The sequence below is a fragment of the Mauremys mutica genome, chromosome 2, assembly GCF_020497125.1.
Source record: "Mauremys mutica isolate MM-2020 ecotype Southern chromosome 2, ASM2049712v1, whole genome shotgun sequence".
Lineage (NCBI taxonomy): Eukaryota > Metazoa > Chordata > Testudines > Geoemydidae > Mauremys > Mauremys mutica.
The window spans coordinates 185,335,162-185,358,132 of record NC_059073.1 but is presented as its reverse complement, the minus strand read 5'-3'; the positions used below and the strand labels follow the sequence as shown (position 1 = coordinate 185,358,132).

The 22,971-nt window shown below is 39.9% G+C and overlaps 1 protein-coding gene across 5 annotated transcripts in view; it reads left to right on the top strand.

The window, feature by feature from the left end:
- The window catches only part of RPRD1A (regulation of nuclear pre-mRNA domain containing 1A), a 74,099-nt gene that overhangs the window by 16,317 nt on the left and 34,811 nt on the right, over positions 1-22,971 (top strand). For 2 of the 5 annotated variants that reach the window (XM_045004536.1, XM_045004540.1), the window contains exons 2-6: positions 5,951-6,080; positions 7,228-7,334; positions 7,421-7,515; positions 9,172-9,298; positions 9,398-9,573. In XM_045004536.1, coding sequence (XP_044860471.1) covers positions 5,951-6,080; positions 7,228-7,334; positions 7,421-7,515; positions 9,172-9,298; positions 9,398-9,573 — 635 coding nt within the window. Of the gene's footprint in view, positions 1-5,950; positions 6,081-7,227; positions 7,335-7,420; positions 7,516-9,171; positions 9,299-9,397; positions 9,574-10,741; positions 13,820-22,539; positions 22,600-22,971 lie in introns of those variants that run through there. The other 3 variants (XM_045004539.1, XM_045004538.1, XM_045004537.1) reach the window with 3 other exon arrangements.

Below are 22,971 nucleotides of genomic sequence, written 5' to 3'. Positions count from 1 at the left end.
GTATCAAACTGGTATTTTTTTTCCTGTTAGTGACTGTATCAGTACTAGGGTTCAGTTCAGAGGATAGCTTTACAAAGGCTCCTACAATCTCAGATCATCTTACTTGGTTGCTCCATAGTTTGTCCTCAAAACTCAGGTTTTGCTTGCTCCCATTTCAAGGGACACCTCAAAAGGGGCAGTATCTCAGAGCTTGTTGTAGAGACCAGCATGAGTAACTTACTTATATTTGATCATTTTCAAAGAGTAGCATTATTTTCTCTGGATTCCACCTATCATGCGGTGTCTCTGTGCCTGGCCCAGATTACCAGTCTGGGCTTTTTCAGTAAGAGGATTTTGCATACCGTTGTCCCTTAGACAAGAATCTAACTTCATGTGAACAATGTGTCTGTTTTGGATGTTGAGAGCTGTTGTAAGTTCTCGCTGTATGGACTGGCATATGAAGGATTTTGAATAAGGAATATGATTAAAACTGTGTTCTGTTTACATTGCAAAAATTTAATATCACTGAAGGGATGGGGTGCCACAATGTTACTGGGGTGCTACATTCTCCTTCCTCAAAGTGTAGATGACACCTGACACCAGCATGCAAATATACTGGGCTAATGACCAGTACAGGGAGTGGATTAAGCGTCTCTAGACAGTACAGGAAAACCAGGGACCAAAACCACACCTCTGGCAACTTGCCAGCATTGTGCCTATTTTTTGAGGAGTTTGACAAGCACAGAGCCATCGGTGGTGCATGATGAACTAGTTAGCTGGGATGGTGCCCTCCTGGCCCCAGAATCCAGCATGGGGCCTGATGGGAACCAGCAGCAGGTGCAGAGAGAGGCCCGCAAAGTGATTCTGTAGCTGAAATGAGTCCCAGAGGAAGTTTTGATGCAGGAGCTGCACATCCTGCTGTACTTGGAGGAGCTGTTTGATGCCCGCTCAGGGAACAACCTGGCTGCAGAGCCTACAGACGACAGACTGGACAGAAGCTGCCTTGGAGCCTGGTAAGTTTTTGCTCCATCTAATGTTTAATATAGGAATGGGATGGATTTCAGTTCTATGAAGCACTGTAAAAGTTACTTAAAGCCCTGGTTAACAGCATGTACACCAGTTGTGCACCCGTTTCCCCCCCCCCCCCCCCCCCCCCCCCCCCCCCCCCCCCCCCCCCCCCCCCCCCCCCCCCCCCCCCCCCCCGGCCAATGTGGAATTCAAATTTGGTGACCAGGAAATGCAAACAATAAAAATGCCTTGAAAGTATTTATTTTACTAGAAAGGCACAGTTTTTTGCTAGGACATGTCTGTTTCTTAAATAACCTTACTGCCATACCTGTAAGTATGCCACTCTATAACCATCCAGTGGTGTAACAAGCCTTCTGGAAAGAGTGAATGGTACAGTGGTGGTGGTGGAAGTGTGTTCCATTCACAAATCTAGTCCATTTCAGGTAAAGGTAGTCCAAGCAATGCATAGGTGACACGATCGTTTGTCTCAAATTTGAATGGGTTTGAAAATGCATCCAGAAATATGCCAGGGGGTTGGGGTAATGGTTGTGGAGTTCTGTGTGTTGCATGTAATTATAACTGGCTAAGACACGTGGAACTTATGCAGCCTCCTGTTGGGTCAGAATTCATGAGGTAATCAATCTTAGGTGCTGATAGATGCAGACTTTTCCTGAAGCCAGAACTCCAGATAGGTAATCACTTTTTGGTGAAGTGTGTATTTTTTAGGCCCACCTTGGTAGCTCACCAGGCCATTCCACTCACAGATGTGCTGTTCAGCCATTATATGTTTGAATATCTTCGCTGCATACATTGCAGGTTTCTCACCGGCAGCTTTGAGTATCATCTCCTTTTGCCAGTCAAGCACCACAGGAACAGTTGTGTCCTCCAAAATGTGGAAGGCCTGAAATGATAGAAAAAGCCTGTGTAGCAAGGCAACTGACAGACCTCCCCTTCTCCTTGGAATTCCACAAGAATTTTTTCTGTGTTCCTGCAGTGAGCTGTTTGAGACAATAACTCTGTGTCTTGTCCTATTCCAGGCCCCTCGACCTCTAGTGACTGCAGAACCGCAACAGCTCGCCCACTGTGTAATACAAGCCTGGCTCAGCATACTGTCAAGGACCATTCCAAGAGGAAGCATTTCTGTGATGAACTTATGATTGAAATTCTGGATAGGGTCCACAAGCAGGTCCAGTACCAAAAACAGAGGGACTTAGGGCTAAAGGCAAGGCATGGCGAGAGTCGAGAGGAAAGGCTGAGGCAGGCCGCACAGCTTGAGAACAGGATTTCAGTGCAGGAGCAGGCACTTGTTTCACTGTTCCTGGAACAGATGAAGTGGCTAAAGGAGGAGGACAGAGGTCAGCAGAGAGGGCAGTTTGAGTTGCTGATGTCACTAATGGCTGAAAGAGTACCGACTCCTGCTGCATCACCCACATTACAACCTCAGACCTCTGGGCAGTATCCTGGGATTTAGTCCAGAAACTGTTTGGAAAACTTCATGACTGTGTAGCCTATGCAGTCAGGCCCCAATAGTGGCTGGGCCAGGCAACTTAAACCAATGCGGTCCTCCATATTGACCTCCTTCCTGTGGATACCTCCACCCCACTCGTGTGTGGCAAGAAGGGAAAGGAAACCTGAGGGTCAGGGGGGGTTCTGTATTGTACATAGTTTCATTATTTGCAGTTTTTCCATGCACTTTTTTCCTCCCCTATTTGGTTTTGTTGTTACTAGGGTGTTGGTGTAGCAGTGTCAACTGGCCTGCTGGGTAGTGAGTGGATGTTGTAGTTTTCCAAGACATGTTTATAAATAAAGCTTTTTGTGTCATTAGGAGTTTATTTCTATCACTGTCATATTGTACAATGTGTTTTTAAAATAACAAAGGTAAACACATGATCAAGGACAATTAGGAATTAGTAAGCAAACGGCATTCCTTTATACAATCCTCACTTCAGTCACTACTTTATATTACTCCTGGGGAAATTCTGTACAATATTTTAAAACTTGGCATATTTTATTTGTTAAAATAAACTGGTGTGATTATTTAGTGTTATTTTAGTAATTTATTTCACCATACTTGTTAGCAACAATGTCTAGCAATACAGATACCAAAAAAAAACTTCCCCAAAAGTAGAGTGTTAAAGAAAGCCCTACCACAGTGCACTTTGTTTTTCTGCCCCCTCCCCCACAGAGCCCAACCTGGGGGCCAGACACCCTCTCCCACAGAGCCCAGGGATCCAGAGGGAGAAACAGCCTTATGCTGGGTCCCGGGTTTGTATGAAGTTTCCTGCACGCAGTCCCTTTCGTTTGGGGTTTACAGCTGTCCGGAGCCTTCCAGTTCTCTCTCTCTCTCTCTCTTCTCCTCCTCCCTGCCCCAAGTCTTTTATTTGCAAACTGGGGAGCTAGACTTGGCCGGGTTCAGCTGCTCTGCAGCCCATTTCTGCAAGGGAAAAAGGAAATTCTGCACAGAACATTCATTCTGTGCAAATTCTGCACTGCACAGTGGTGCTGAATTTTCCCAGGATATTATATGAATCTATCTGTGAATCATGCCCCACCATTTCATAAGTGGTAATGTCATTCAGAAGTACATTGCACGGCAATCAAGTCCTTGCTCTCCCCAGGCACTGACCTCCACCCCAATCAATAAGCACTGTCCCCACTCCTCCAAAAGGACATTCATAAAGTCCATAATGTGGGAGCACAAAGCCTCCCTGACTTCTGTTGCCTCAGTGCATCTAGCTCAGGCACAAAGTAGAAAGCTATCTACTTTCTGCCTGAGTAGACTGGTTCAGTGGCCCTTCTCAGTCATAGGTCCATTCAGAAGGAAATGGCTCACCCACCTCTGGCTTCACAAAGATTGTGAAGAGCACAGCAAGCTACAGTAATGCGAACAGCATTGGTGACTTGTGCATCTAAATGGGCTGTAGACATCTCTAGCAAGGATTTCAGTCTACCAAAAGCACATTCAACAACCATTCTGCACCTGCTGAGAGTGTAATTAAGAAGTATTTTTCCAGGGCCTCCTAAATCAGGGTACGGTTTCATAAGCCAAGGCAAAAAGAGCTGTGCCGGGATCCCCAAAATAATGGTGGGGTCAGTAATGCTATTGATAGTGTCATTTGATGGGAATAGTGTTCCAGCCTGTCCATGAATGTAGACTCCCACTCATCACAAAACCCTGGCATCATGAACTTTCCCAGTACAGCCCATGTTCATATTCATAAATGGACCTCTGGGGTCCATGAGGGCCTATATAGCAATAGTGTAGTGCTCTTTGTGGTTTGTGCTCATGCTCCTTGAGGAGGGCAAACTAGGGGCACATGAGTTCTATCAGTGGCCCCACTGCAGGTTGGAAATCCCATTCTCTCAAATGCAGTTACTTCATGAATATTTTTTAAACCACGTGCCTGATTGCCACAGAAACCTCCACCACCACTTTACCCACAGTCGACTTCCCAGCCTTAAACTGGTTGGCAATGGACCTGTAGCAGTCAGGGGTAGCCAGCTTCCGGATGGTTATAGCAACCTGCATTTGGATTGGCATGAGTGGGCTCATGCATGTGTTTACACTAGAGGATTGGGGCAAGCTGTTCAGAAAGCTCCAGAAATGTAGTTTTCTTCATGTGAAAGTGCTGGACCACAGCTCGTCATCCTATGTCACCATGACAACTTGATCCCCCTCAGCTTGTACTTGTGGCCCAGTACTAGAAGTGCTGGTCTACATAGGGGGCATGAGTGACTGTACCGAGTGTCATGAGCTCTATCAGCCAGTTGGAGTCTGCCATGCTTGGGTACTCTGCTGCTACCTCTTCCTGTTCCATCATAAGCTCAGTCAGATGCCTTTGGTGGGTCAGAAGATGCCACCAAAATATCCACCACCATTTCTCAGAAGCTCTGCCCGTTTCCCAACACAGAATGGAAAGTACAAGCAAGAGAACAACTTCTGTAGGCGCTGCCTCCATGTTGCTGGTTTCAGTAGCTGGGGGTGCACGGACCAAAATGAATGCTTGGCCGGATGTGTTGGCAGGCTGTTTAAACTTCCTATAGCATGCAGTGTAGACAGTCATACTTTCGCACAGTATGCCAATGTTGGGGCTAGACCAGCCACATTTCAGAAGGGTGTTTGAGAATCTGGTATATGGCTGATTTCACCTTGGTCTGTGTGCTGCAGTGTCAACATCAGAGCCCCAGGTTCAAGCGTGGGTTAGAAAAACCTTAACGTCCGGGTAATCATTGTAAACACTCAAGCCCTGGGTTTCTGTAACCCAGGGTCTGCTGATTGGAGTCCCATTAACCCTGGTCTTATATAGCAGTGTAGACATAACCCAAAGCACTTTTGAAAATGTTACCCTAAGATTATAGCTACGAGATCATATTAAGTTTTGCTTTGGTGATTCATAATGTTTTTTTTTAAATACACATTGCGCTTTTAAATCTGAAATTAAAATATGTAAGGTTCTGTGTGTGGAAAGAACAACAACTTGGGGGACTAAGTTGTGTTGTGGAGGAGAGACTGGGTTGATGAGTGTGGTGGATAGGGATAGTGTGTGTGCTGAAGTAGCAGATGAATGTGGTAGTGTGAGAGGGGAAGACAGAGGTCAGAGTAAATTGTGGATTGGCAAAACATGAAGAATGTCCAAACTTCAAATTAGGTGTTGCTGGGCCTGTACTTAAAATAGCAGCGGGAGATAGCGGATTGCTATGACTTGCTGTGTCTGGATTTTGAGGGCTGAAATTTATGCAGACAAATATGTTATAAAAAGTTGCTTTGATTATTTTGTATTAATAGCATGAGGTGCTAATAGAAATAGTGAACTTTTGTATTTTTAAATAACATTTATATCTGTTTTTATCCTCTACATAAGAGATGTAGGAAGAAACTCAACTGAATGTTAACCTGGAAAATTAGTTTTATACTACTAACTACTTTGGATTGTTGCATCTCTCTTCTTTTTTCTTTTATTAGCAAAACCAAATAGGAAGTTGACATTCCTATACCTGGCCAACGATGTCATTCAGAACAGCAAAAGGAAAGGACCAGAATTTACAAAAGACTTTGCACCAGTTATAGTTGAGGCCTTTAAGCACGTTTCAAGGTACAGTAAACTGTAATGTGGGCATTAATGTCTTATTAACTATTATTAAGCCAGTGTGTGAGGCATTTTCCTTCCAGAACACTTCATTTGTTCTGTCTGGCTCAGCAGCTTTCATGCACCCTAATTAAAAGAAACACCCTATCCTAGATCTGAAATTTATTTTTTTCAATTTCTTCCCTGCACCTCTTAGTTTAAAATATCCTTTGATCTTGCATACATGTCAATCTTCTTTAGCATATGCCCAGTGGTGCTGGAACACTGTTAATAGTGCGGGTGCTGAAAGCCAGACCCCTTACCCTTATTCGTGCCTTCCCCCCCCCCCCCCCCCCCCCAAAAAAAAAAAAAAAAAAGCTCAGACCCAGAGCAGGGCTGTGTCTCTGGGATGCAGGGACCCGGAAGGGGTAAGTGGCCTGAGGCTGGGGCTGGCAGCTGGGAGCCCGGGCGCAGGAGGGCCGGCAGCTGGGACCCCACATAAAGCCTAGGGGTGCTGCAGCACCCCCCACACCATAGTCCCTGTGCCTATGCGTGCACCTCAATCAGAATAAAGTTTATTAGCCTGATAATCATCTTTTCACATTGGCAGACTGTCGGTTGTGTTTTTCTTTTGTGTTAGGTTCAGGGTAAATGTTTTTTTCATTCATTCAAGTTATTGTATGTTACAATAATTCCTTATTCCTTAATGATACAGGTCTAGCATATGATTTCTCTGGATGCAATCCACCTATTTAGCACTTACACTAGAAAGCATATCTGTAGATGAATCTTTCACATCATCTTATATAATAGTACTTCATTGTAAAAAAGATGAAATGCTAATTAATAGAATAAGGGCGAAACTGATCTATCATGTTTCACTAGGTTTAAGGGCACTGTGAAGCATTTAGTGGTTGAAGTAGGCTGGGGGGCTAGTAGACTTGGCCTTTATTTCAATGTGACGTATTGTGAGGTGACTTTGAACAAGTCAAAATCTCCTTTACCCTTTCTGCAAATGAGGATCTTTATCTCACAGAGGTGTTGGGAGCTTTAATTCTTTGATATTTGTAAAATACTTCAGATCCTTGGATGCAAGATTATACAGGGTTGAATTGTTTATTACTGAGTTGTACCTCTACCATTTTTACTGGTGATTTTAATATTTCCCCCACAGTGAGTCTGATGAGAGTTGTAAGAAGCACCTTGGGCGAGTGCTCTCTATTTGGGAAGAAAGGTCTGTTTATGAAAATGATGTATTGGAACAACTTAGGCAAGCTTTGTGTAAGTATTGTGTGTTTCAGTCTTTTTTTTTTAAATAAATGTATTGTTTCCTGAATTGATTTTTAGGTCTCTACTTTGATTTTTAGATGGTGACAGAAAGGCCAGGAAGCGCACATTTGAACAGATAAAAGTTGATGAAAATAACTGTTCAGCACAAAGTTCTCCAAGTGACCCTCCACAGGTAGAAGTCTCTTGTGTTCATAAACTTCTATCATTTCCTAAGGTTTGGGATACATTTAAAAATAAACAAACTCTTCAGGCACTGAGTAATACAGAACCAACTCTGCATTGTAATGAGTCCCATTTTAAGGGCCAAATTAACACTCAAAGCTAGACAGTTGAGTAAAGGTGGCTTTATGCAACCTTTATTCTTCCCCAATCCTTGGATTATCATGAGCAGAACAGCCTCTGGTGTAACTTGGGGAGGCCCCAGTGCTACTATCAACTATGCTGGCTGCAGAGGCCTCCCATAGGGAAGGACTGCTGTGCGCTCCAACTCTACTTCAGGCATTTCCTTATATTAGAGTGGTTCATAGGTATCAAGTGGGTTATACCAGTTTTATGCTTCCAGAGGCTTCCGCCATGCTGATAGAATCTTTATTGCCCTCTTTGGAGCTGGGTTATGGTCTTTGTGGCTCTCCAGTGGTGTAAAGGAACCTCTCTGGGACAGAGGTACTGGCCCTTAAAGCGTTGTTATAAGTAAATATCTAATTTTGGGGGGGAGGTGGAGGATTAATTGAAGATTTACAATTCCTTTAATTTTTATTTTACAGTACTCATTACAACAATCTGTTGTGTACTTCTCACTTTTAGGGGTACTGAAATATCTTTCTTAGTTACAATGCTTCTATATCTTGGCTACAAACTACATCAGTATCTTACTTAGCATTTTATAATTTTAGCAAATTTGACACTTTTTTTAAAACATTTTTAAATTGTAGTGTTTATATATATTTTTAAAATACCAAAAATGTTTGGCTTTCAAAATTAATGGTGAAGAAATAAACATAAGATAGGACTATTGTAAATGTAAAATATTGATTATACAATTATATCAAATTATTATCCATAACAATATAATATTTAACACAGTTTATTTTACTCTATATGCGAGGACTTTCATAATTTACATGCTTGTCACTATGCTGTGCTTATGGCTTTTTGTTATGTCACTTTCTCTTCCCAGAGGGTTTTTAAAGTTATAACTGGGGATGCCAGAACAGTCAAGTGTGGGGTGGGTGGCTTTTTTTTTTTTTTTTTTTTTTTTTAAAGGACAGGGCTTTGGAGATAATCAAAATTTAGTACACCCTATTGCAGCAAATAATTTCTTTTTACTACTTTGATTTAAGCTCAACTTCATGAATATGCCACCATTGAATTACTGCTGTGCTTTTATGGTATGATGTGCCTACCAGGAAAAGTTAAGCAAGAAGTAATTTAATATGTTACACTTAATTTAAACAATTTAAAAGTACAGAGTAAAAATGAAGAATACCCCCAGGTAGTCATTACCAATAAACCTTGTACTTCATATTTAAAAGTTGTCCTACTGCAAGAATTTAAAGGAAAATGAGACCCTTTTTAGCAGGAGGATCATTCTTAACATTCGGAACATTGCAGTGCTGCTCCATGGGGAATTAATTAAAGCTGTTATGTTGACATTTTACCTCTTTTTGGGTCAGGGAGGGAAGATGTTGGTAATGCTGACTTTGGCAAAGTAGTTTTTAGACTGATACTGTCAAATCGCATCCCGTAAATTCATTGTGAAATGATGCTGACATTATTCTGTATCAAGGTTTGATGACTAAACCAGTTCTAAGGCTGTATGCTTTTTCAGACTACAGATCTCATTAGAGCATTACAAGAACTAGAAAATGCAGCCTCTGGGGATGCAGCAGTTCATCAGAGGATCGCTTCATTGCCTGTAGAGGTCCAAGATGTGTCCTTACTAGACAGAATAACAGGTGAGAGATGGGGATGCAGTAACTGAAATGTGAGCATGAGAGAGCCTGACAAGATTTTGTAATGTATTGTAATTTTTTTTCTCTTTACTTGTGTTTTAGATAAGGAATCTGGAGAACAGCTTTCCAAGATGGTAGATGATGCTTGTATGGTACTGGCGGATTACAATGGCAGGTTGGCGGCTGAAATAGATGATAGAAAACAATTAACTCGAATGTTATCAGACTTTCTGCGATGTCAAAAAGAAGTCCTTGCAGAAAAAGAGCATAAGTTGGAAGTGCGTAATATTTTGTTCAGTTAGTCCATGTTTTTCATGTAATTAATTTTGATATGTTATAAATGTTTAGTTGGTTTAAACTTTCTCTCAAAGGTAAATATTAGGTGCCCGCTTCTAGCACATGACTAGCAGGAATTTCCTAGCTTCAAAATTCTAAAACCATTAAGCCACTTCCACATTAGGTGGTATGTTGAGGGAAAGTTCTCCCTCTATATCTAGCTCACTTCCTTTTATTACCTCTGATATTGAAAAAGTTCTTTTGGTTATTGTTTTACGCTTGGTCTTCACTGAAAAGCTATATTGGTGTAGTTATTTTGGTTGGGGTGTTTTTAAAAAAACAAAAAACAAAAAGCCACACTGTTGGCTGGCATAGGTATGCCAACAAAAGCCCTGGTGTAAACACAGCTATGTCAACAGGTGGTTCTACTGCTGTAGCCTTCAGTAGTTGCTTTTCTTTAAGCTCTGTTCACAGCTTTCTTTTTTGTGGGTGGGCTTATCTAAGTTTAACAGAGCTTTCTTATCTGCATTGTTCACACAAAATAATTTGCTTCCTGGGATCTGGGATCTTAACTCTTCACCCAGCTAAAGTCTTGCTTGATTTTTCTGTTCTGAAATAAGATTTCATTATTGTTTGAATTTTTAAGGTATCAATCACTGTAGTATTGAATTACTACATTACATAGTTTAATGATGTATCATAATTTCATATAAAGAGCCATGTTTTCCTCCCATCCCTCAGAAGTGCATAATGTTTTTGGAAAAAATGTCCAGACTTGTCTAACTACTTTGGGGTGCCCCAGCTGTCTAAGATGTTTTAAGATGGATTGTGAGTTAGCTGATGGTGTGATCTACATGCAAGTGTTGCTGCAAGCGCTCTCATCCCAGAGTTACCTTTGTTGGACTGACCAAAAACTTGCATTCAGTCCAGCAAATTAACATGAAAGGTTACAAAGCACAAGTCTTAAAGTGCTTCAGAATCTAGCACAGCTCTCATAACTTCCAATGTTACCTACTTTGACACAAGGTCTAATAAGATTGGCCATACAGTTTTTCTTCAGCACTACCCATGAAGCCAAGTACCCACCTTAGTATCCAGAGTGAGTTGAGGTTTTGACATAGAGGATCTGCATACATCCTTAAAAGTGCTCCATGCTTTCTCTCAATGCAGGTCAAGGTTTGCAGCTGGAGAGGCCACTCAACTCCAAAAGTTAACTGTCTGTCCTAGACTTCTGCCTTTGACTTGTCTGTGACTTGTATGTGACTGACTTAGGCCTTCTGTTACTCAGTCCCTTAAAAATGGGGGTGGATGAGTCAAACCCATGGGTCCTGTCCACAACTGGACTTGTCCAGCCTGATGAATCTCTTGGGATTTGACTTTGGCTTTATTAGTGATGTATGACGCATAAATTCTGGCCATCTCAAACTTTGTCTCGAAGGCTAGCCCACTTGAAAGTTCCAGTGCTCTAGCAGCAGTTGGTACCTTGGTATCTGTGCGCCATATATTAAGACACTTGATGTTCTTGCTGTCTGGGAATGATTCTGTCTCAGCTAGAAGTGGTCACTCTGCATCTGATGAATGTTTATGCTCATATAGCAAGAGATGCATATAATACTGTATGTGTCCAATTTTTTTATACTGGACAGTGTTTCCAATTCACTGCTGTCTTCTAGGCTGCTGTCATACCAGCATGAATTTATAAAAATACCTAACCATTGCAACAATATATCCAAGAAGATGAGAGTAAATAGTTTCGCCTGTTTGGATGCTTGACTGACTTATGAACTATGTCTCGTGGAAGAAATGAAAGAATTTGGCTGCAAGTCCCAGCTTGGCTTTAAGGGACCATTGGGAGCAAATGGTCCTTGTTTGACACAGCTTGTATTAGTTTGCAGTGTTTTGGACTTGTATGGCAGGGGAAGGCTTTAACAAAAGACTTTAGTTATCAAGAACCAAGCTGGAAATCTCAGCCCTTATGGCGCCAATAGTATTCATGGTATCCATGGCACACTTTCATCTGAGAACCTCAGTATACGTTGAAAGATCAGTGAACACAAAAACCCTCTTCATCCTAATCTGAGGACAAACACCCATCATGCTGCTGTTGATTTGGTGGGGTCCTAAGACACATTTCCCACATGACTACTTTCTGGCGTGGAAGAGCACTGCTGCAATTAGGCCATTCTGCTATATAATAGACCCTAGTGATGGAGCCATTCACCAAAGAGTCATGAGAAGTTCTTTCGTGTGGACACCCCAGAAAGACTCACCACACCCTTTAAATAGTCAATGGTTTTTGCACCAGAAAATGCATTGGGACTACAGTTGTGCATAGATATCTTCTGTTTTGTTGGGAAATATCTTGGCTACCAAAAGGAATGGGAAGAAGCATACAAAGGTCTTGACCAAACTCAATAGATTGTACATCTTGCCACATGTGATCTCACAGAACCAGGGAATTTCTGCATTCCAATCTAAGGTCTCATTCTGTTGTTACAGCTCTTGACCAAGTAAAGCTTGGGTAGCTGTGTTAAGTCCTTGTAATTGCTCATTAGTCTGTCTGAGCCTTTAACTTTAAATGCCAATGATATTTGGTCTGGTGTGAACAAGTTTGCCAGGATCTTCTGCCTGGTCTCATGCAAAATATCTTCTCTAATTATAGATCGAGTTTGCAAGTTTATACACTGTTCTGTTTTTCTTTACACTCATGTAAAAGGTAGCCCACTTTTTGTTCAGTTGCTATAGTAATCTGTTTCTTGATAAATTGCTATTACAAATCCCTGGTTTCACAAGATGTTCAGTTTGTAAAGACTTTGAGCCACTGACTATATATAAACTCAAACTTCTTACAGAAAAAATTATGGACCAAGATTTTTTTTTTAATAAGTCTAAAGTTACTCCTATATCCTCATTCAGACACTTAAAGAAGAGGCCTGAGTTTCAGAAAGCATCATCACCCAACATCTGTTGATTTCAGTGGAGCTGCTGGATGCTAAGCAATCCTTAAAATAATCAAGCAACATATTTAAGTGCCTGAGTATACATTTACATGATAGATCAAGATGTTTTCAAGAGAACTTGTACATATGGCTAGCTGACTGAATTTCTTGTTGTTTCTCAGATGCCAAGGTATAGTTAGAATATGCACATTGTCTGTAGTCTGCTTCCAATCAGTTCCTGTCAAAAGAGCTTTGTAATGCAGCTGCACAGAGTTTCTGCATGTGCATATAAATCACTGTTGCTTGGACTCAGCTTTGCGTCTTGAGTTTGGATTTGTCATAACTGTCTAAAAGGACTGGTTTCCAAGCTTATAGGCTCTCAGGTAAGTATGTATGTTTGAGATGTTTGTAGAACTGAGTTTATTTGGATTTTACCCTTCAAACTTAAGGGTTTTTTTGGTATTGTCACCATTATGAGGCTTTGAAATTCGACAGCTGTATTTTGTTTTTTGTAGCCAGTTATTGCTACTGCGCAGTCTTTTGATTAAAAATCCTGAAGCTTATGGTCTTTAGGGGATGATTTGTAAAATATAAAGTGAAAACTTACCTCTCGCTTACAGAAAGTACATTTATAACATCACCTTCCTTGCAGAGTTTTGGGGTGTTATGTTTTATATAATTTCTACCTGGTTACTTGCAAAATAATTTGACATCTAAAAAGAGTAAGGGGCTATATTCTCAGCAGAAACAGATGCATGCCATCTGCTGCTGAAGTGGTTTGATAGCATTAGAATTTGAAAGTCTGGGGAATTCCTGCTAGCCATAAACAGGAGGATAGGTTTAAATGTATGGATCTTTTATCTTTTGAAAAGAATTACAGGTAAGTTTCTTTCACTTAAGAACAATATAGCCTTGTTTTGCATGAGTATATCTACCTTTTCTAAATAACGGGATTTATAATCGGTATTTCTCTAACTTAACAGCTTGTTAAAGTCAAGGTATAGTATGCATCAAAATTAAAACTTGATAAATGAATTTTGACAACTGGTAAGTTTATATTGGTCATGTGTATTTGTATCAAAAGCTAACCCAGTTGTTTATTAAGGTGACTGTCATAACACCACTATAGGTAAGTAGTGTTGTTTATAGCTTTAAGTATGATTTCTTTAACATCTGTCTAGCTTCTGTTGCAGGTGGTGGACATGGACGTATCTTCTAATGATGTCACCATCCATTAGTACACACATCCTGCTAAAAATAAATATCAAAATCAAAATCCTGTATTGTCTCTCGTTTTTGAAAATTGAAAAGATATTACTTTAGTAACTGCTTATTTCAAAATGTGCTCTTTGCCTTTTCACTGATACTTTCCATTGTTTCACAAACCACAACCTGTCTTTTATACCTGAAGCAGAAAATAAGTGTTTGTTCTCCTTGGAGATTAGAAACTGCAAATTTTAATCTGCTAGAATGAAATATGCAGCAGCTGTGCAGCTAGCATTCAAGCATTTTTCAATAAATTCAACATCTTAAAGCCCTTGGTCTTGTTAAAAACACTTAGAATGTGGAACCCTTAACCAGAGAAGTCAACAGTTTGACTTATAGTGAAGTTGTAATTTCAACAAAAAGGCTGTGCAAGTAATGCCATTATTATTTTTTTACTGCCAGTAACTCGGTGGGCGTGTTAGGTTACATCCCAGTGGGATGTGATACAACTTGCAGCATGTGTCCTTCACATGTACAATAGCGAATTTTTCCCATTGTCTTCTCCACCTATCTTTTACACTTGGGGTTTTGATAGCATAGACATCATGTATTTCAAGGCTCTATTCTGTATTCCCCTTAAAACAAACACACTTTCTTTCCCTTCCTCTTCTGCAGGAAGTCATTTTGCAGAACATTCCGAAAACTAGTGACTACTGCTACTTATTTTTCCCCAAGAAACTTTTATCTTCATATAAAGAACTAAACACATGATGAGATATTGGTTGATCTGCTGACTCAGTCAATGCAGCTTGAGCTGAATCATATTTTCTAGTTGTGCATAGTATAAAGTTATACACAAGTTGTATATAACTTTTTAATAGTATGGTCTATTTCTAGAAAATCTAGTAAAACAGTGTTTTATCAAATGGATATTAGGATTGCTGCAAACAAATCCATGGTGAAGGCTGTGGGTGACAGAAATGAAAAGGCTTGACAAAAACAAAAAATAACAATCTTCATTGCCCAAACTTACAAACCACTGCATTCCGATGTTTGTGGAGTAAATCTCTCTCCTAAATTTTACTTCAGGACTGCTCCGAATATCTTTTCGTTTGGTGTGGTAATATGTTAATGAGAAACCCTGATATCGCTAGTAGTCCTTGCGTACTAAATGCTCCAGTTTCATTAACTTATCACAGTATCAGTGCTACCTCCTTGAATTTGGGAAGGCAAACAGAATGTTCCCACTTTCTAATAATTGAGGAATAAATAAAAAAAAGTTAAAATGGCCTTTGACTAGCTTTTTCATAAATCCTGTAGCAGCCCTTTTTAGCTTGTACCTCTTTAAAAAAAAAAAAAAATCACTCCCTTTAACCTTGAGATTAGTATTCTGTCATTGCCTTGCTCCATGAGAATACGGGCTTGTAAGAGGTGCACATTTGTTTTATCAGGGGGCCTTGTGTAAGGAAGATGTCTAAAGTGATTACCCTTAAGCAAATGAGTAGCTTGGAACATCATGCCCTATATAGACAGCCCTGTGTACACTACATAATTGCCAGAGTCATGAAACAGTTCATAGTAATTTTTTTTACTGCTTCAGATAATTTAGTTGTGCTATATGGCATGAATGGTGCATAACTCTTCTGAAACCTAGTTTCAACAATTGTTTTTGAATATTAGCTGATATGTTTTCAAGAACTGGTCACAAACTACTTCCAAGACACTGCCTATCCTGTAGTGTAGACAGAGCTGTTGTGCTATTGGATGTGTGTGCAGTTGTGTAAGCCTCTGAACTCAACTGTTTTCTTTCACATGGGCAAATTTGTGTATAAACTGATAAATCTAAAACTATAGCATGTGGTTAGGATTGATTTGCAAATTGAACCTTAAGTGTGACCCATAAAAGATTGAACTAGTGCACTGTAATGTCACTAGCAAATCAGTTGTTTGAGAAGACACTTTTTCTTTCATTATAAGGTCTTCTTTTCCAGCTGTTTTTACTGATTCAGGAATGCCATGACTTTTCTCACCTCCACATATGAATCTTTACAACCTGGCATAGTATTGCTTGGTTGCCTGGAGTTGAGGTGTGTGATAAAGGGCCAGGGAAGGTTTTTCTTTTTTGCCTGTTCCCACAGACTACAAAATAAGATTGGCAAAATTGAGATCCCAATAGAGAATATTGGGGGATGAAAGCGAAATCAAGAGAATTAAATGTGAAAGTTCTAGGTAGTCAGTGAATACATAATAGCAATAGTAGTTCTATAACTATTTGAGCATCAATATGTTAAAAAAAGATCATAGATTAAACACATTACCAACAATGGAGACTGTTGTGTAAATAGGCATTTCCTTCTCTAAAATAAGTATTTCAAATAGTTCTCCACATCTTGTTTATGGATCTCAAGCTTCTAGTTCATAGTAGCCTTTGAGTTTTCTTCAGTGTTTGGTTTAAAAAGAACTTTCTTATAAAAAATGGCAGTTGTATGTGGCCCGTGAAGAGGCATAATATGACTTCATAATCTGTTCCTCCCTTGCTAATTGACAGTGATTAGCTCTGTAATTCTTGAACTGCTTAAGTAGGAAAGTGAATTTTGAATAGTCTACTGTTTTTAAAGATGTTGTTTCAAATCAAGATTCAAATCACTAAATTTAAAGATTTTTTTTTTCTGTTTGAGAAGCATGAATTTTGGGGAGGCTCCTGATTTTTAACCACTTCCATCTAGTTGAGGCTTCTATTCAAGTTGCTCTTCTCTTGCATTAGACAAGATTTTATGTTCAGGGCCAGCTGAGTATTCCTCATTTTATATATTTGTCCTGATTATATTCATAAAATACCTCTGCACAGGCACTCCCATTTTTAATCCTGATCTGTCTCATGGACAGGTATGTCTATTGCCTTGACTTCTATGCCTTCTAGAAGCTCTTAGTAAATAATTTGAGATCAACTTGTCTGTAAACAGGACTTCTCTACCCAAAAGGATGTTCTTCACTGTCTCATTCATTTGGATGTTACGGGGAAGCAGCAAAACATCTAAAGGCACTTCAGACTTTGTAGAATCAATGAAATTGTGCTGCCTTTTGGAAGAGAGGCATCAATAAGCAATCTAGACTAGCATATCACTAGTCAGACCATTTCTGGTGCAGAACTTTCCTAGCTCCAATTTGTGTGGCTTTGAAATAAGATTATAATAAAAGTGACACTAAAAATCTTCTCATTCTTATTAAGGTGGCAAGGAGTACTTGCCTTTATATACAGAATAATTCCCTTTTCTACAGAAGTCACTTAAGTTCAGACTTCTTTTGTAAATGTGAACTGAATATAATACTTGTCCTGTGTTTCTATCAGTTGTAGCGGTTCTGGGATCAAACGTTATATTTCATTTCTGTTGTGTGAGCAACAATCGTAGCTACACGGCTAGTGTCTCTGCCTTTTCGATAGGACAGAATTTTTTTTTGGAGGGGTTGGTAAATTACAAGACCTGGAAGATACAGTGGGCACAGACATAGCTCAGTCATTTTATCACTTGTCTGACCATGTATACACTTGAAATAGGCCAGGGATTCATGTGTTCAGGGCCTCCAGCCTGAACTATTGAAATCTTCTCTACCTGCGTCTGGATACAAAATTTGTGAAGAAATTCTATAATGCAGAGAGACCTATCTGCTGAGCTAAAAAGAATATACACCATCCTTTTTTCCACTACAAGGAGTCTTTTAGTTCTTTAAAAGTGAATTGTTCCTTTTCTTGCGCTCCTTTATGGTAATGGCTGCGTTTAATTATTTTAAATTAATTCTACCTTTTTCACTGGCAAGATCAGGTCTTTAATTTAAACCTCTTCCTTGGAAGACTTCAGTATTTATTTTTTTTGATGGACTAGACTGAAACTAGACCTTCAGTTCTCCAAACCCTAGAGAAGTATGGTCCAATGGTTAGAGCATTGGTCTGGGACACAGGAGACCCAGGTTTAATTCCGTGCTCTACTTGTGACCTGGGGCAAACAATTTCAGTTCTCTGCCTCAGTTCCCCATCTGTAACATCAGGATAATAGTGCTTCTCTGTCTCACTGGGTTGTTGAGGATAAATAGGTTATATATTACACTTCCATTTACAGCTCATAAAGGGTTAATCGGTTGTTAGAATCCAACAGCAATAGGTTTCTTAACATGACTTATAACCGTTTATATCACTTTCACCTCATGTCTGTAACATGCTTATAAAATCTATTAATCATCTATCCTTTATAAACAACATATAAATTTAACCTTGGCACAGGTATGAAGTATAATCAATAAGCATATTAAAATGACTTGAGTTCCTCAGATACTATGATAATGTGGGCCATCAGTATATAAAACCCTCAATTGAAAACGCATTAGACTAGGCTTTAGCCTTTTGTGATTTGCCCATCCCAGACTTTCAGCAAAAATAAGATCTGATATTTCTAATATTTAAGTGGTAAAAATGAAGCCAGCTTTAGAATGGAAGGATGGGCTGGGGCCTAAAACACAAGACTTGAATATACAGAGACATGGGTTTAAATCCCGGCTTTAGTACAGTCATGCATTGAGAGCTCTGGCAAGTCATTGTGCTGTCTGAGGGTATGTCTAAACTGCAGTCAAGGGGCATGATTTGAAGCTGAGTAGACAAGACTTAAGCTAGCTTTAATAACAGGCTGGCATGGGTATTGGAGCAGTGAAACAATGACAATGCTAGCTGCCTGGGTAATTGCTCCAGGTTCTGGATGGATTTGCATCACATGTGCTGCTGTGGATTAACTGGTCCAGTACCTGAATTAGCTGGATTAAACCTAGCTCAGGTATGTCTATTCGAGCTGTAGTCACACCCATAACTGCAATACAGACATGTCATACACTTCATTCTTCTCTCTAAAACAAGGATGCATCCAACGAAGTGGGTATTGACCCACGAAAGCTCATGTTCCAAAACATCTGTTAGTCTATAAGATGCCACAGGACTCTTTGCTGCTTTTTCATCTCTTCCGTAATTATCATTGGTAAAATATTATCATTCTTAGGTTGAAAGTCAAAAGTATTACCAGAAAGGAGTGGTATAGAGTAATCTTCCCCACCCCCCCCCCATTTTATTTCTTCGCAGTTCACATTTTTAAAGAAACCTTCTTTAGCTGTTTACAGACAATGGTAGAATCAAATTTAGAGTCACATCTGAACTCTTCCTAAAGGCTATAGTCAAGCCATAATGTAAAAGTACCATAGTGTATCTGCACTAGATTGGGATGCTTGTATTAATCTATATAAAGGTGCCTCAGTACTAAGAAACTAAGCGAGGGCAGTGGCCTGTTATGTATATCTGAGACCCGCTGCTGCTGTGTGGTGAGGCTTTTAAACAGATTATTCCTGGCTGCTGTAAGCCAAAAGCTTGAGATCCCTAAACCAAAGTGAGTGGCTCTATCTCATACATCTTCAGAAGAACAACATTTTCAGGTATGTAATGTAATGGATTATTTTTGTATATACTTTGAAAACTGAAGTGATGCACACTGAAAACTTCAGTGACAGCATTTTTTTTTTCTTGGAGTTGATATATGAGGGCTTCCTTTTTGCTGGCATTAATCAGATGCACTGATTAGTCAAAATACATTGCAATAAGCATATAAACTGGGTTGAGAGACAATGGGAAACTTCAATTTAATGTTTTAATTACAATCTAAAGAGCATAGTTTTAACTATATAAAATGATTCTGTTACATGCTAAGATCACTATCACTTTGAGTAAACATTTTGCTCATTCATAAAGAAAACATCACACGAGTGCTTACTTTAGGTTCTGCATCTAGAATCTAGTTTTTGTTGAAAATGGTGCTTCAGCAGATCTGATCTGTTTGGTCATATCTGCTAACTAATAAAAAAAAAAAATAGTGGCCTCAGTTTAGAGGTATTGAGAACCTGCAGCGACTGATGTCAGTGAGAGCCATCTGTGATTACTACCTTAAAATGAGGGCACACATTTTTGTAAGTCTTTCACCTATGCAGAAACAATACTGCTCCTGTTGAGTAAACTGGAATTTTTTCTGGTACTCACATCAATAATCAAGGTCCAATTGCAGTCACTTGTGCAACCTGACTTTAAATGACAACTTCCCCTCACTTTCTCTCCCAATTAAAATTTGTGCTGTGTATTTAGTTACATCTGTGTGGCTGGAAAGGCCATAGAATTTCATAGGTGTAACAGATGGCTTCATTTGAGAATCAGTTGCAAAATGTAATTATTGGTAGTCATGTGCTGCCCTACCTTAATGATATGATATCTGAGCTGGAAAAAACACAACTTTTGTTGATAAGCTTATTTCACAGGAGCAGAAATTGAACTATTTTTTCAAATGTTCTAAAAACTTTTGGGAAGAGTTCAAACCTGGTAAACTTCATTCCAAAAAATGAAAGTTGCCATATGAGAAGTGAAAAGGGAATGAAATGGGAATTTCTGCTGCTTTAGTGCTTTACAATAGGAATATTAGTACATGGTTTTTTGGTGGGGAGAAAGTGTTTTAAACACTTCTCTCCAATTATTGCCTTTTTCTTGGGCTGAAACTCAAAAGATTACATTTAAAAGTTTTTTCCTGCAATCATACGATTTAGAAACATTAAGTAGAACCTCAGATTCATGCAGAAGTTTTATAAGACCACCAGAAAGGTAATGAATATTGTACATCTGTGACAGCTTACCCATACATGTAATTAGACTATTAATGTTATTTTGGACACACTGGAATTTTATTGCACCAGAAAACACTGCATATGTCATGTGTGAACTGGACACTCGGAAGGGCTCAGCGGAGAGCCTGATAAATCTATTGGCCCTTCCAGTGTCAGTTGAAACTTGATGGGGAAAGGAGATGCTAGAACTTTTTGCTCTTGCTTTACCCTCTTTAGCATTTGTGTCATTGAAAGATATCAGGCAGGTTTGATAACATTTCTCTGCCTCAGCCATCCCATTCAAATGTAGTGTGCACTTGTAGTATTAATAGGGCATACAAAATATGATTTTCACATAGAAGCTAGATATGTGCATAATTAGTTAACTGCACCAATACATTTCTACAATGATACAGGACAACCAAAGCCTTGCTAAGCCCTTTCCCTTCTATCAGGCTTGACAGCCCTCTCGCATTCCCTCTTCTTCCAGTGTCCACCAGTTCCTGGAGGAAGTTGTATTTGTAATGCATGTTTAGTCATTTTAACAGTTGTCATACTCATGCTTCAGCAGACACTTTTTCTTTTAAGAGACTTGATGCAGACTTGTTAAGATTGATAACTTAAATGCACATGCATAAGGAAAAAGAAAAAGCTAATACAGTAACTCCTCACTTAAAAGTCGTCCCGGTTAACATTGTTATGTTGCTGATCAATTAGAGAACATGCTCATTTAAAGTTGCACAGTGCTTCTTTTATAAATGTTGTTTGGCAACTGCCTTCTTTGTCCACCACTTGCAGAAAGAGCAGCCTGTTGCAGCTGGCTGGTGGGGGCTTGGAACCAGCGTGGACCGGCAGCTCCCCACTCCTCGAAGTTCCCTGTGCAGCAGCCGCCCAGATGGCTATCAATTGCCAGCAGTTCAGCTGTCCCTCCCGCCACTGCCATGTGCTGCTCCTGCCCTCTGCCTTGGACCTGCTCCCAAGAGCCTCCTGTTTGCTGTGTGGGGGCTGGGGGAGGGATGCTAATGTCAAGGTGCCCTCCCCTCTGCTCATGCCCCCCACTTGTCCACCCTCCTGCTCTATGGAGATGGGGCAAGACAGGGCTCAGGATGAAGGGAGCTTGTTAGCAGCAGGGGCTGTCTCAGCTTAATGATCTACTTAAAATGCAATGTACTTAGAGTGCGGTCAGCATACTTAAAGGGGCAATGCGCATCTCTCTCTCTGCCATGCTGTCTCCCCTCCCTCCATTTGTGCTGCCTTGTAGAGGGAGGTTACGTTAACAACAATGTGTTAATCCTTGAGGGCTCAGCCGAGTGCTAGTTCATCATTCAGCACTAAAGCATTCCCTGGGAAATATTCCACCCTCTGAATCTACCACCTCAACCAAGCTTCACAATCATCATCGCAGTGTACAGTATTAAATTAACCTGGAACTTAGTTCCCTTCCCCCCCCCAGCCCCCGTTTACATTAATTCTTATGGGGAAATTGGATTGGCTTAACATCATTTCTCTTAAAGTCGCATTTTTCAGGAACATAACTACAATGGTAAGTGAGGAGTTACTGTATATGAACCTTAGGCATGTTGCATAGCATATACAGTAAGTAATACTTAATAGCATGTTACATGTGCAATTTGTCTGGATAAATATTAATGTGAACATTGTCTCCATGTGTTTAAAATTTCAACTTAAAGATTTGTTAACCTGAATGCAAAAACTAGTTTAATTTAGGTGACAACATAATCTCTGGAATCCAGTGAAAAAATCAAATTACATTTTCTGCTTATAGTCATGTTTTAAAAACCAATTCCTCTTGCTCCACATTACCATGTAGGTGAGGGGAAGTAATGAAGTTGTATTATCACTAATGTGATAATTAGTATTATCAAAAAGTAACAAATGTAACCTTGAATTATTGTTAAAAGCAAACTCTGGAGCTAAGGAACTCCCTGCCAAATAGTTAAAATACTGGGACTATTCACAGAAGTCTTCCATAGGTTCTCAATTCAGGCTAGTGCATACAGGGACAGCTGTCTCTAATATAACTAGGACCAAAACTATGCAGGATTTTGTAAATCAAAAAACACAACTTTGAATCACATTCAAACAGGTACCTAATACAGGCCATGACCTGTCATGTCCTTCACACAGGAGATGCCACAAACTAAGCAGGAAGATGCTGTCAGCACTAGTTGAAGTTGTGTGAGAAAAAGATAAGAAATTAGATTGCAATAATCTAATCAAAGTGACAAATTCATGGAGCAGTGGCACAAAACTCCAGTAGTGAGAAGATACAATCCCTTTCCCAGCTACCAGTAAGGAAGATAGAAACTCATTTCTCCTGGATGTCCTGGTGTCATGAGGAGCCTACCCAAAAAAATGACCTTATATCCACACTTGAGGGAGCTGATGTAACTTGTCATAGCTGAAGGATGCGTCTCTCCAGCTCGCCACTATGAACTCTGTTTTAGCGAGACTGATCTTAAGATCTAGGTCACCGGAATACATGACATCCTCTAGCTGCAAGGAAAAGCAAACTTAGAAGAATGGGCAATCTAAATATTGGAATGGGTTGCAATGTGG